General features: G+C 35.4%; 1 protein-coding gene across 2 annotated transcripts in view; it reads right to left on the bottom strand.

Annotated features, from left to right (window-relative positions):
- The window catches only part of HTR4 (5-hydroxytryptamine receptor 4), a 117,889-nt gene extending 111,254 nt beyond the window's left edge, over positions 1-6,635 (bottom strand). For both annotated transcript variants that reach the window (XM_087924550.1, XM_087924552.1), the window contains exons 1-3: positions 6,565-6,635; positions 4,184-4,309; positions 1,347-1,547 (exon numbers count right to left, since the gene is read on the bottom strand). In XM_087924550.1, the coding sequence (XP_087780676.1) occupies positions 1,347-1,547; positions 4,184-4,309; positions 6,565-6,605 (368 nt within the window). In that variant the 5' untranslated portion in view covers positions 6,606-6,635. The remainder of the gene's footprint in view (positions 1-1,346; positions 1,548-4,183; positions 4,310-6,564) is intronic.
- Between the last annotated feature and the right edge of the window lie 7,609 nt (positions 6,636-14,244).

Raw genomic sequence — 14,244 nt, 5'->3', positions numbered from 1 at the left:
TCCTTGGAGATGGAAACCCTCTCTTGGATGAATGGCCATTCCTTCTAAATCTGTTTCCCATGATATAGGATGTCAAGTCTTGTGGGAAACTGATTGACAGTCTGGGTATTCTTCCCCTCCCCCCTATTTATTTATATGTTTTCTCTTTACATACAACAAGTGCTTTATGAACAGCGTACTGTCTGGGTCAATTTGCTTATACAATACTACTTTTTCAGTTCCTAGTTTCTACCTCTATTATTCAACCATTGATAAAACAAGTCTCAAATTCGAAAATATTCTGTGTCTCCTTTTTCTTTTATCTCAAGTGTTAGTCTATCCATTTTTGCACAGTCTAATTATTTTTTAATAATATCTTCTTTAGATGTTTCCTCATTTTTCCAGCATTGTGCAAATACAATTCTTGCTGCTGTCAAAACGTATATATTAAATATTTGCACAATTCCCTTTATCATATTTTTCTGGTATTATGCTTAATAAAAATAGTTCTGGTTTATAATCTAAATGCTGCCTTAACATTTTTTTCTAACCATGTATGCACTTTCATCCATTTTTTTTTTTTTTTTGCTTCTGTGTATTCTTGAAGAAAGAATGGGAAATATCTTTGTCTCTTGGAGGTGCTTCCAACTCATTTGGGACTCTTGTTTATTGTAATAATGTGACTAAGTGTAATATGGACAGGCACACCGTATGCAGTATAATGTTTTGAAGGTCATCTGAAGTTTGCTTTTATAGCAGCCAAGGATCACTCCTTGTGACAACAATACATGAAATAACTGTAGTCATAAAACCCTAAAATTAAGGTGATATTTTCTGCATTAAGCAATGACAGCTCTAAGGAGGGGAGCTGCAGCTCATGAAAGTTTATGTCTTAAATAACATTTGCTAGTTGGAAAAGGTGCTACCTGCCCAGGGCCATTAAGAGCAGAGCTTGAACCTTGTGATATTACTTGTAATAAACAAGAACAAATATGTTGGACTTTTTTATGTTTTTGGACATCAGGAGGTAAGAGCCCAAAAAGTAAGCACACACATAAAACACACAGGAATAATCAGCATGATGTTTTTGAGGGTTGTGAATTTTAAAGGTATGCCAATACTTTCAAACTTTCTCCAAAATCACAAAAGGAAAAGAAAATTTCCTTCAGCCAATTGTAGGGTATCCAGCTTATATATTTCACTCCTCATGCAGAATTAACATCTATTAATGAAGACAGGGGAAGCATGGATTAAGCATTGCATATAGAACAATTTTCTACAGCCTGCTCTTAAATTTGCATTTTTGCTGAAAAGCATAGATTGTAAGAAACCAGTGCAAAATAAAATACACATTTCTTTGCTCCTACCTGTCTAATGAGATACAGCACAGATGAAGAATTGATGCAGTAGTGAGAAGGACATCAAGAGAAGTACGAACCAAACAGAACATCCTTCCATAAATCCAGTTATCTTGAACCAGTTCAATCGCTCCAAATGGCATCACCAAAACAGATACTAGCAAGTCAGCAAAGGCGAGCGAGACTATGAAATAATTGGTCTTGATTCTCCTGTAAAATGAGATATACAAGCATTGATCCTTAAGTATTAGGCAACCCTTAGTTCTGAATTTAAAATTGTTTAACCATTTACTGTATTATTTCTCTATTAATCAACTGCAAGTTTTGTTCAATATCTGTTTATTTATAAAAGTTTCACCAAAAGAAATTCTATTTCTCCTGAACGTGAAAATTATCTAATTTGTTGGTTTACAGATTACCCTAATCATCCATACAGAACTAATTCATATTTTAGTACTTTTTCAATTTTAACAAGCTCATTTCAAGTGCTTTTTCAATTTTTAAAAGAATTTTCATTAGCAACCATGGTCAAAAAATATTATGTAGAAAAACTGTAATTTATCCATCAAAATAATGCATTTTAATTAACAGTATTCTAACAGTAAATTGACTTCATACATTTTGAAGCATGCTACTGTACTGTTAAAAATGTTTATGAATATAGGATTTTCTAAAAAGATGGTATAAAACTGTTTTCTGGTCCTGAATGTGGTCATTACTCATGCATGATAAATTTTCCTTTTAGTATTTGCCAAGCATTATAGACTGTATAGAGAGCCAGTTTGGTATAGTGGTTAAGGTATCAGGCTAGAAACCAGGAGACTGTGAATTCTAGTCCCACCTTGAGCTCAAAGCCAGGAAGATTATCTTAGGCAGGCCACTGTCTCACAGCCATCAGAACAAGGCAATGGCAAACCACTTCTGAAAAGTCTTGCTAAGAAAAGTGTAGAGACTTATGCAGCTAGCCTCCCAAAACTGGTCATAACTGAATGGAAGAACTAAAAACAATCCATATATTACAGATTCTTTAGAGTCTAAAATTAGTATTGGAACTGAGGTAACTATTTCAATATAAAGCTTGTAGTTTCAGAAGCTTTAGCTAGGATCAAAACATAGATAGATTGATGCCAAGAAGAGAATAACATATAAACAAAGACTCTTGCATGTAGTTTACGCTGCAACTGTCACAACTATGAATTGAAAAAATTCACCAATTGGAAAAAATTGGAAAAAATTACCAACGTTTCTCATAAATTCCCTTGCCACTCAAGTATTTCCGCTTTTGAAATATGTAATAAAGCTTTTCTTCTATAACAGTACACAATGGACTACTCATTCCCTTACTCTAATATTAACTGCTACCTTGAAGGTATGGAGTGTTTGACTATACTACACACAAAAAAAGAAAAGAAAATCTGACACATTTTTGTTCCTCTGCAACAGCTATATAATCCTGTTCTTAAAGCACTGTACAGTAATATTTGCTTTGGATGTAACTGTCCAAGAAATCATAGATTATTAAGTTGGTAATCTAATCAAATAAAGATACTTGACATAAATAACATACATGTTTGGAGTTAATTTGCTTGTGTCTCTCTATATTTAAGTCACACTGCTTATTTAACTTATATGCATCATACAAAATGCTGGCTTGTGGGAATCACAAGCCAGAATTAAGATTGCTCGGAGAAATATCAACAACCTCAGATATGCAGACAATATGACTTTAATAGCAGAAGTGAAGAGGAACTGATGAGGGTGAAAGAGAAGAATGCAAAAGTTGGCTTGAAACTCAACATTAAAAAAGCTAAGTTTAAGGTATCCCATCTTATCACTTCCTGACAAATAGAAGGGGAAGAAATGGAAGCCATGACAAATTTTATTTTGGGGGGCTAATATCACTGCAGACAGAGACTGCAACCATGAAATTAAAAGACACTTGCTCCTTGGGAGAAAAGCTATGCCAACATATTAAAAAGCAGAGACATCACCTTGATGACAAAAGTATATATATTTAAAGCTATGGTTTCCCAGTAGTAATGTATGACTGTGAAAGTTAGATCATAAGGAACTGAAAAGGCTTTCAAATTGTGCTGGAGAAGACTTTTGAATGCAAGATCAAATCACTCAACCCTAAAGGAAATCAATCCTGTTCTTGGGAAGGACAGATACTGATGCTGAAGCTCAAATATTTTGACCACCAAATCAGGAGAAAGAATTCACTGGAAAAGACCTAAGATGTTGGGAAAGATTGAAGGCAAAAGGAGAAGGGGACAGCAGAGGATGAGATGGTCAGGTAGTGTCATCAATGCAATGAACATGAATTTGGGCAATTTCTGGGAGACAGTGCAGGACAGGGAAGTCTGGCATGGTCCATGGGGTCACGAAGTCATACAGGAGTCAGGAAGAAAACAACTGTGTGTGTGAAGAATAAAAAGAGATGTCCTATTTCAATCCTTACTTGTTTAAAAAAAATAATCATTTTACATATTTTCTCTATTGCTGATTGATATTTATTTTACTTCCTATTTTAAAATTTTCTTTCTCTTTCATTAATTTGATTTTCTATTAGCATTTACTACTGTTAAAAAATCTTCAATAAAAACCATTTTAAAAATAGAATTGTAAATGCTAGATAGACATTTGCAGACCAGCTACATATATTCCAATCGCAAACACACTGCAAATATCAGAAGTGTGATATGACACTAACAGCCAGGCATGAGTGGGATGCAGAATATTTTTTATCATATTGTTGACATTCAGTGTTGTTTTTCATCTTTTTATTTCACTTTTTGTGAACCTCTTTGAAGCAGAGATTGACGCTAACATATGCAAGGACTCACCTCAGTTGCCTGTCCCTGCATACAGCAACCATCACCAGTAGATTCCCCAGGATAGCCATAAGAATAACTGCTGAAATAAAAGTGAGCAGTGTAATCTTCTCTGCCACGCCAAATCCTTCAGTTGAGCTGTAAAGAAATATACAGATGTAAGCCCTCAATAATATAAATAGGCAGTGCCAAATTGGTTTGGTTATTCTGAGTCTCTCTACATAATTTAGCTTCTTCATCTGTAGAAACCACACTAATTTCCAACAACTAATAGTTGTAAATAAACATAATTTACAAGGAAACTGGTTTACTTACAGGGTTAAAAATAAGAAAAACAAATGTTACATGTAAGGTGATCAATCCCTAACACCACTCCTAATTTGTAGTTCAAAACTTCAGGACAAATTTTTAAGATGTTTGTTGTAATTAATTTTTCAACCGATATTCAAAACTTCTCTTCAATTAATTACCTAGAAATTAAATTTATATACCTTGGTTTTATTAAAACAGGTTATTCAGATATGTAATTTTTGACCAAAAATACAGAACTGTCAGTACCTATATGAAGATGTTATCTGGGCTAGAAAATTACTGTAAGATAATTTCCTACCTTGTTTGCACCCAGAATCCTCTCAGTCAATCCCTACATCAATTGGAGCAAGCACACTAACCACAAATAAAATCTCATTTTTTAATCCATTTCTTGGGGTGCCGGGAAAACTAGCAAGAAGCTGATAATAGGAGAACAAGCACAAAGCCAAAAGCACCAGCCTGAAGATGGTGAGTGGGACCTCATCAAAACGTTGCCAAGATACTCTCAATTTACCTGGGAAAAGACCCAAACATGCCAAGACCTTCAATGAACTCACTTCAAAAGGAAGCCATATGCAGAGAGATATTACAGCAAACCTGTTGTGATTACCATGCCTACATAAGAATTTTCCAGGAATAAGCACTAGCCTATGATGAGAATATTGGTCTCAGTCACACTCTGGGCATTCATGTTAATTTGTGTGTAAGAGAAATGCCATTCCATCCCATACAGGTTGAACTCCTCGTTCTGCTCAACTGATCACATGTACTTCTGTTTTTGTTTTGTTTTTGATTGTTTGTTTTTGGATTAAGCTTCAATATTCTTCACTAAGATTTCCACAGCTTTCTTGAAATGTGACAGAAAAATGAGAGTCCCCGTAGTAGTATATTTATATGATGCAGCCGTGTTTTGGTTCTGGGATATGAACATTCTGTTGAAGTCAGGAAAAAAAAAATATTTCAAGCAAGAGATTCAACTTGACAGTCTTGGATCCCTTATAACCAAAGCAGAATGTAATTCAAACTACACTTGTCTTTTCCATCATAACAACAGTCTTCAATGTTCTTTGCTTGTATAAGCAAAAAGAAAAAATGGCACCTATTATATGAAGGAAGTCACCTTGCAATGCAAGAATGTCCAGAGAGACCCAACCTGAATTCTGGGAAAGTAGGTGCAATTCCTAATTGTATTAATTAGTAAATCTTTAAGTAAGAAGAAACTGGAACATATTAAACCATAACTCAGTATGCATTAATGAATTATTATAGGCAATGTTGAATCAGATAAAATGTTAATTATGGCCTGCTATAATGCTGAGATGAACAATTATATAGTACTTCAATTAATATATGAATTCAATCATTATTGTGATCATACTCTTTGGGATGGAATAACCTTCACTTCTCCTTTATAAAATATTGGGTTCTTACAACTGTTCTGTCATCCATTCATAAATTGATAGTGACAAACTTACACAGTAGCAATTTGTTGACCCTTATTTTAATATTCTATATTTGGTTGGAAAATGTAAACACTTTTTCATTGTTAGCGTAAAGGAATTTAAACAGTTCAGTTTGCAATGTGGCACATTTTCCTTTCTAATACAAAATTACATGAGGTGAATTTACACATATTTTTCAGCCGCAACTCAACTCATACCAGCTAACAATTTATGCAAGCCTGCATTGTAATCTATTATTTTCCAGACTGGAACTTAGGGTTCACAGTTATATTTTAAATCAATTTCCTAAGAGTTTAAAATGCAAGCAAAATCATACCCTATATAAGCATATGTGAAGCATATGTGAAAATATTATCTTTGAATCTGGCAGATACAGATTTAAATGCCCACACAGCTACAAAGGGCACTGAATTTAAAGTATAGCCATATGAATTTAAAGTATAGTATATGTTTTTTCTATAATTTAGAATGTTTAAATTGTATACATTATTAGGTTATGCATGTAAGAACTTTCCACATAATTTACAAAATAATTATGAAATCATGAAAAGAGATATCATGAAAAGAGATGGTATCATGGAAACTGGTTAGCTTCATTTGGCTGCTTAATTTTCTTACTTGAGCAGTTTGTGATATGTTCCAGAGTCAGCCCCGGTCATGTCTTTGTTGTGATAATTGAGTTCTTCCCTTTCTCTGTACCAATAAAAAAAATCAAATTGATTTCTATCCACTCCATCTAGTAATGTTCATGTAGATAGATGGAAGCCTGTTGGAAGAAGTTATTATCTTTTATTTATTTATTGCATTTTGGGGCAGGAGACTCCTAGATGATTCTGAATGGTTTACATTCAAGGACAGGAAACAATAAAACTTAAAAAAGCATGTATGTCTAGGAAAAAAAATACAACTTAGCAAGAAACCAGTAACTATCATGGGCTACTACCCTAATCTTAGGCCTGGGAGCAGAACCAGATCTTCAAAATCTTCTGAAAGAACTGAAGGGGTAGATATTAGGGGAATACTATTCCAAGAGGCAGGCGCTGCAAAATCATTGAGTTGACAGAAACTGATAAGCCATTCTCATTTCTGTTTCTTAAGTCATACAGCTGAACTATGGTTTCTTCCTTTTTAGGATAATTTTTGGCATTCCAATCTCCACCTCCAAGCAATATAACTTGTTTGAATGTTCTGTTAAGTTCAGACTGAATTAGACCATAAAACCCATTAACCTGTTGAACATAAACTTGGATGAATATCACACTAAAGGGGTTGTCCACAAAATCTAATTGATATTGTTTGAGCATTAAGACTACTCTGTGTCCCAGTATCGGTTTTCTTGTAGACTTCCTGACTATGTAAAAAACACCATTCTTTCTTTGTTCTTTATATCCCAAGTAGTAAACAATATGATCTTTTGACTAAAAAATCTGATGTTGAAATCCATTTCATTTCAATTTTCTGATGTGTAAAATGTCAATATGTAGTTGATACATTTCATCTTACAGTGTCTTGAACTTTCTTTTGCTCATGCTTCTTATATTCTACGGTTCCACTGTAATTCTATCTTGGCAGCCTCAGGTTTTCTTTTTCTACATGGCAACATCAGCCATTTGATTTTCCAAAGACTTTTATTCTAGCTTTATTATAAATATCATTAGTACTCCAAACGATCCTCAGCATTTCCTCAGTAACACAATGAGTGCCATCTGATCTCAGGGGTTCATCACTTGACATATCATCAATCATAGTATAACTTTTTTCCATGTGGCCTTCTTGATAGCTTATATAAATGCTTTACCATTATTTTTTCCCCATATACCATGAAATGGTCCTTCTGTCATGGTTAATCAGATAAGCATGAACACCCAGCACCTTCCTATGTTGCTGCTACCAACATAAATGCCTGCTTACTTTAGCTGGGCAGTTGGTATAATTTTCATGTCTTGGATGACTCTGCCAGGGGTATATACTCTTTGCATACTTCACTAATTTCCACATGTGTAAACTCCCCCACCCATGATGAGATCACATAGCAAGATTTTGGAGAATTTTTTAAATTATCATTCTACTACAAATTTTCAGGTAAGATGTTTTTGCACTTTTTCAGAGCTTTGGTCCACTTTAATAGCCCATCATCATTTAGTAGCTTCTATTCATAAGTCTCCTCTATTAATAGATGGAAAGCTTGGACAGTCTTCTAATATTTGAAGGGCTGCCACAAGGATGAGGGGACCAATCAGGGGTGGGATTCAACTGGTATAACTACTGGTTTGGAGATTACATTTTGCATGTGCATGTGTGCACATGTGAAACGTCATTAGCTGTGCTGCCCAGACAGCTGATAAGTGCTGCGCGTGGATGCACAGCATTTGAAAAGGCACTTTTTTCCTGCTTTTTCAACCTCAGCTGTGCTACGCAAAGCAGCTGAGGTTGAAAAAGCAGGAAATAAAGGACAGGTAAGAGCAGATACAGAACCGGTTCTGTGTCTGCTGCTCTTGAAAGCTACCAGTTCTATAGAGCCAGGCAGAACCAGTAGCATTCCATCCCTGGGGCCAACCTATTATCAAAGCACCTGTAGGCAGGACAGGAAACAATGGATGGAAACTAACCAGGGAGAGAACTAAGAAGAAAATTACTAACAGTGAAAACAATTAACCAGTGGAACAAATTGCCTTTGGAAATTGTGGCTGCTCCATCACTGGAGACTTTTAAGAAGAGATTGGTCAGCTATTTGTCAGAAATAGTATAGGTCTCCTGCAAGAACAGGGGATTGGACTGAATGACTTCCAAGGTCCATTCCAACTTTATTACTGCCTTACAATTTAAGTCACACCTAACCTTTGACATTACTAGTCCCACTACCATTGTATTCAACATAACTATTAAATTTCTTGACCTTATGGAGGAATTCCTCTTGCAATTTTGCATTATGTATAAGTAGCGCTCCCAATTCTGTGCTGACTCTCTACAATCAAAAAAGGCTTTCCAATTCAGATGTTATACATGGTAGAAGTGCAGATCAGAAAGGCCTTAAAGACAGGGATTCATCTATGATTCCTTTCCATATGGTTACTCTATCCATGCAAATAGCACATCAATACTGCTTACGGAACCTTTGGATCAACAAGTTCAACAAGAGCTAAGCTCAAAGTTTTTAAAATAGTTTTTCAGAGAAAATAGAAGCATTGTTTTTTCTTCCAGTTGTAATCAGGTGAAGTTTTGTCTACCACTGATTTTCAGAAACAGTTGAAGGATTTTAACTAACAGGCTAATTCTGCTGACTGTCAGCTGACTGCAGTTCGGCAATTCAATCCTGACCAGCTGAAGGTTGACTCAGCCTTCTATCCTTCTGAGGTTGGTAAAATGAGGACCCAAATTATTAGGGACAATATGCTGATTCTGTAACCTGCTTAGAGTGGACTGTGAAGCACTATGGGGCAGTATATAAGTCTAAGTGCTATTGCTATCCTGAATCTCAACTCACAGACCTTTCCATTCAAGCTGCCTTTTTGTTAACAACTTAATCTACTATCCTCCATCTCTTTGTGTTCTGCAATCCATAGAATAAATTATGATAAATTAACATGGATCCAAGAGAGATTTCAGCTTCCACAGGTAGGACAGTAGCAGAACTTCAAATAAAATGACAAATGGCTGTATCCAGGGAAACTTAATAGTACACTTAATTAGGCAGTTCTGTCCCACTGGGCATACTTTAACTCAACCAAAAATGCAATTATGGCTTCAGCAAGTAATACACCAGAGAATATCAGGCTGTCTGCTACAGTCTGAATGGTTTCTAGTCTTTGCTGTAATTACTTTCAATGACTGCCCCAGACTTTGGGTCACTGCACTTTGGTCAGTTCATGAAACAAGTTGGTTTGATTCTGCAGTGATCAAAGTATCTTGAGCTGAGTATAACTAAGTAGTCACAGTTTGGATCTCCTGTCCTGTCTCTTCCTGTTTTTACATCAATGGTTTTCATAATTACACTTATAAAATTTCCTATATAGTTCTACAGAATATGACAAAAAAAAATATCTTCCACTTCCAGGGACTCAAACTTAGGAGACATCTTTTCGGAGTCAGAGAAAAAGTTCTAAAATATATTTTAAAAAGTATCCCTGCTCTAAAAACAATGACATGATTGATATTTCAATTGCTTTGAATTTTAATTACATATCTTAATTCTATGCTTTTAAATGTGCTGTTTTATTTTATGATGTAACTGGAAGTTGTCCTGATCACTGTTTTCAGACAGAAGAAATAAATACAAATTAAATAAATACCCATTGGTGAAAAGTTTCCATCTTTGGTGAAGAAGAGGATTTGGCAGAATAATGATGATGGCTCCCTATCTTATTGAAGATAATTATCGGAGGTTCACAATCATATTAAATAAAAACATAATAAATAAAACAAATTAATCCTACTGCATTCTATATTCCAAACCCAACATGGCAATATCACATATATTTCCCATGTTCTTAAAGGTGCTGAGTGTGGTAGAATATAGTCTGGATTCCCAGGAGAGAAGGAGTGCATTCCAGAGGAGCAAAAAGACAGTGAAGTTTAGATAGGTTTTTTGTGTGGGGGGGGGTGAAGAGCTAAGACAGTTCCTCCCTAACTGTTCTCAGGGTATATGTTTAATTGCACAAGTAGTTTGTTTTAGTTTGGTAAGATTTCTGCATAGAGGTGAGAAACAAGATAAGATAAGATAAATTTATTGTCATTGTACTCAGAAACCTGAGAACAATGAAACAATAAAGGGAACTCCTTAGAAGAAACTCAGTGTGTGTTTCTTGGTTTTTGGAACCAGACACAGAGCTCACTTTATTCTAACCAAAAGTATGGGTGAGAAGCTTTTTCTGCTGCTGCTACTGATTCTTTGCAACACCCCTCCAAAACAGTGGGTTCCCTCTGAATATTGGGGTAAGAAGGCTGTTCCAAACAGTCAGGATGGCAGCAATAACAATAACAACAACAACAGAAGGAATGTCTCTAATGTCCTTGCAGATGATACCTTTTAAAGAAGAACCTGGAGTATGTCTATTTTATCTGACCTGATGGGATGGGCATATGCCCTCAGAGACAAGAACTCTCACAGATATCCAAGTACCCAGAACTACATGGACCCCCATGCAACTATTTCCCCTTTTGGGGAAAAATGCTACATTATTTTGATCCTACATTATTTTACAGTCACATGGAAACCCAAGTTTTAGATTATTAGATTATTTTTTTTAATCTAATTATTGTATTCCATTGGGTTTGGTGCTGTGATACTAGTCCCATGATAATTCCCTAAGAAACAAGAACACAGAAGCACAAAGTTAGAGCACATCTGACACAGGTTGTGCCAAACTAAGAGTATAAAATAAGACTATAAGAATACCTAACTTTCTCTTTCCCTATTGTTCTCTACAGTTCTGGAGAGGCTGATGCACAGTTGGGCAGGAGTATATTGGGCAGGTGACCTATATTGGGGGTGGGGAAGGAATATCATTTCACTAAATTATTTTTCTTACCAGCATATTTTGCAAATTTTGAAGCTGCTAATACATAGAATGGGAGACCTAGGGCTGTAGACTAGAGTGTGAGATTTTATTCATAGCCTTATCATGAGGTCCCTAAAGCACTCCAATTGTGATGGAAATGAAATATCATCCATATTTCTCAGGTTTCCTTCAAAAGGAAATCAGTTCAGCCTATGCAGATTTATGAAGCTGTGAAAGAATGTAGATTATTAAGTGCAGGCATGGAAGCCTCCATTAAAGTTCAGGGACAGCAGTTTAATTTCCCAACACCAAGTGAGTTTCAGTTTTAATTTCCTCTCTGCCTGAACGGCCATTTCTGGCAACCATGATTTATATTTAAGTTCTTTATAATAACTACATGTGCAACTCTGCAGTGGTACAGTATTGTATATTTCACATTAAGAAAATATTTTATAATCTAAACTACACTATGGAGGTATTAAGAGATAAATAGGCCTAAATTCATAGATTTCCTGTCTGCATCACTAGATTTCTTAACGCATAGTAAGTAAAGATACTTTATAGGAGTGTGATGTCCTAGTTTTCAATATATGTACTCACTATGCTGAATTTATTAAGAAAGTCAGCCAAAGCAGGCAAAGTGCAGCCATCTGAGTGGGAACAACATACAGTATAATATTTTCATCTAATCTGGGTTAGTGTTAGTTGTCATCCATCCCCAAACTGGCCCTAGATATCTGCCATCTTGGCAAAGAAATAAAGCTACACCATTTTCATACACTGGTGTATTTACTTCAATATTATTTTTCTCAGTGATTTCTGGCAGTTAAGGAAAAATGTACAAGATTTTAAACCAAAGCATTTCAAATATTAGTGGCCAAAGTTGCAGCCAGCACCTCACTATGGGTTTTTTATTTCCAAAGGAGGCTAGAACTATTATAACATTTTGGTTCCAAGTCCGATCCCAGGCATACTCTGGAAGTATACAATGGTCAGCAAGATCCACCAAGAGATTCACATTGAACTCATGCTCCCTTTACCTATTCCTTATCATAGGTCATCTATTGGGCTACAATTTCCCTTGTATTATGCAGAAGAGAGAATGAAATGGTCTAAATGGAAAGGAGGCAATCTAGGATATCCCTCTCTCTACCACTTCTAATACTCTTTTTTATCCTTCAGTTATTAAAACAAACAGGAAAGTTGTCTTAGCTGTATTTCAATTAGTTCATTTAGAAATTTCTAAGGAAAATGTGTTGTTTGAGATTTTTGACTAGTTAACATATAGCTTGAATGGCCAAAATAGTATATAAATTGATCTATTGATTGCTCTTTCTCTTTATTTCTCCGAGTTTGGCATTCATACCACCCAGATCCCATGTCTGGAGTGTCTCTATCTGCATATTTCCACATCCAGCACATGATATAAAAGTTATCCTGCTTATAATCATTTTTTTAATAGCAGAACCTGAAGGCTAAATAAGCCCTAAGGCTAAATAAATCAGCTCATGTTTGTAATTATGATGCAATTTCATTTCAGCATATTTATCTTAACCCTGGATAAAAGACAAACGTGTACTCAATAGGTTCTCTAGGAACAACTGTCAAAGTAGGGACAATGCAGAAACTTTAAATTTTAAAAGATTCTATTTAGAGACAAGTTCCAAAGAGAAACAAAATCAGAATGAAATAGTAAAAGCTAAAGAAAGCAGGAAATACCAAAAACTAAACAAAGTTCAAAAAAGAAAATGTATTTAGTATTTATACTTTTTTATGGAAAGCATATTTCATTTCAAAAACAGAGGAGGATATTCAAACCTTTGCTTTAGATTAAAATCTAGATCTACTTCTTGAAAGGTCTGTATTACAGGGCAATGCTATTTCATACCAAGTAGAGGTTTGTTTTTATCAGTTAATTGCTTGCTTGGAGCATTGTGAGAAAGTCAGGTACTATTAGAGCTATGACATAGTTCTCATCATGACCTCTGCGATCATATTAAGAGCAACTGCGTTCTCTTTGGTGATGATGTAAAGCTATTCAACACCACAGACAATACTACTATCCTCCAAAAAGATCTTGACTATGTATCAGAATGGTAAATCAAATGGCAACTTCAAATCTCAAAAAATAAATGCTCTGTATTACATATTGGCAGAAAAAATCAGAAAATAAAATGCAAGCTAAATAGTCAAGACCTTGTTGAGGATCCAAACTTTGTCAAGGACCTTGGAGTACTCATCTCAAATGATCTAAGTGCTAGAGCCCACTGTAACTACATAGCCAAAAAGGTGTTAAGAGTTGTTAATCTAATCCTACACAGCTTCTTCTATGGTAATATCACACTACTAACTAGAGCATACAAAACATTTGCTAGACCAATACTCGAATACAGCTCATCAGTCTGGAACCCATATCATGTATCTGATATTAACACAATTGAAAAAGTCGAGAAAAATTTCACAAGAAGAGTTCTTCACTCCTCTACTCATTGCAGAATACCTTATGCCACCGGACTTGAAACTCTAGACCTAGAAAGCCTAGAACTACGCCACCTCTGGTCTGATCTAAATATAGTACCATATATAAAATCATACATTGCAATGTCCTACGACTTCAGCAACAGAGTGGTCAATGTTTGGAATACTCTACCTGACTCTGTGGTTTCTTCCCCAAACCCCAAAAACTTTAATCTTAGACTGTCTACTATTAACCTCACCCGCCTTCCTAAGAGGCCTGGGGGCGTGCATAAGCACACCAATCGTGCCTACCATCCCTGTCCTATTGTTTTTTTTTATTTTT

This window comes from Pseudonaja textilis, chromosome 2 (genome assembly GCF_049901715.1).
Source record: "Pseudonaja textilis isolate UNSWEBS1 chromosome 2, rPseTex1.2, whole genome shotgun sequence".
NCBI lineage: Eukaryota > Metazoa > Chordata > Lepidosauria > Squamata > Elapidae > Pseudonaja > Pseudonaja textilis.
This window is presented reverse-complemented; position numbering and strand designations above follow the sequence as displayed.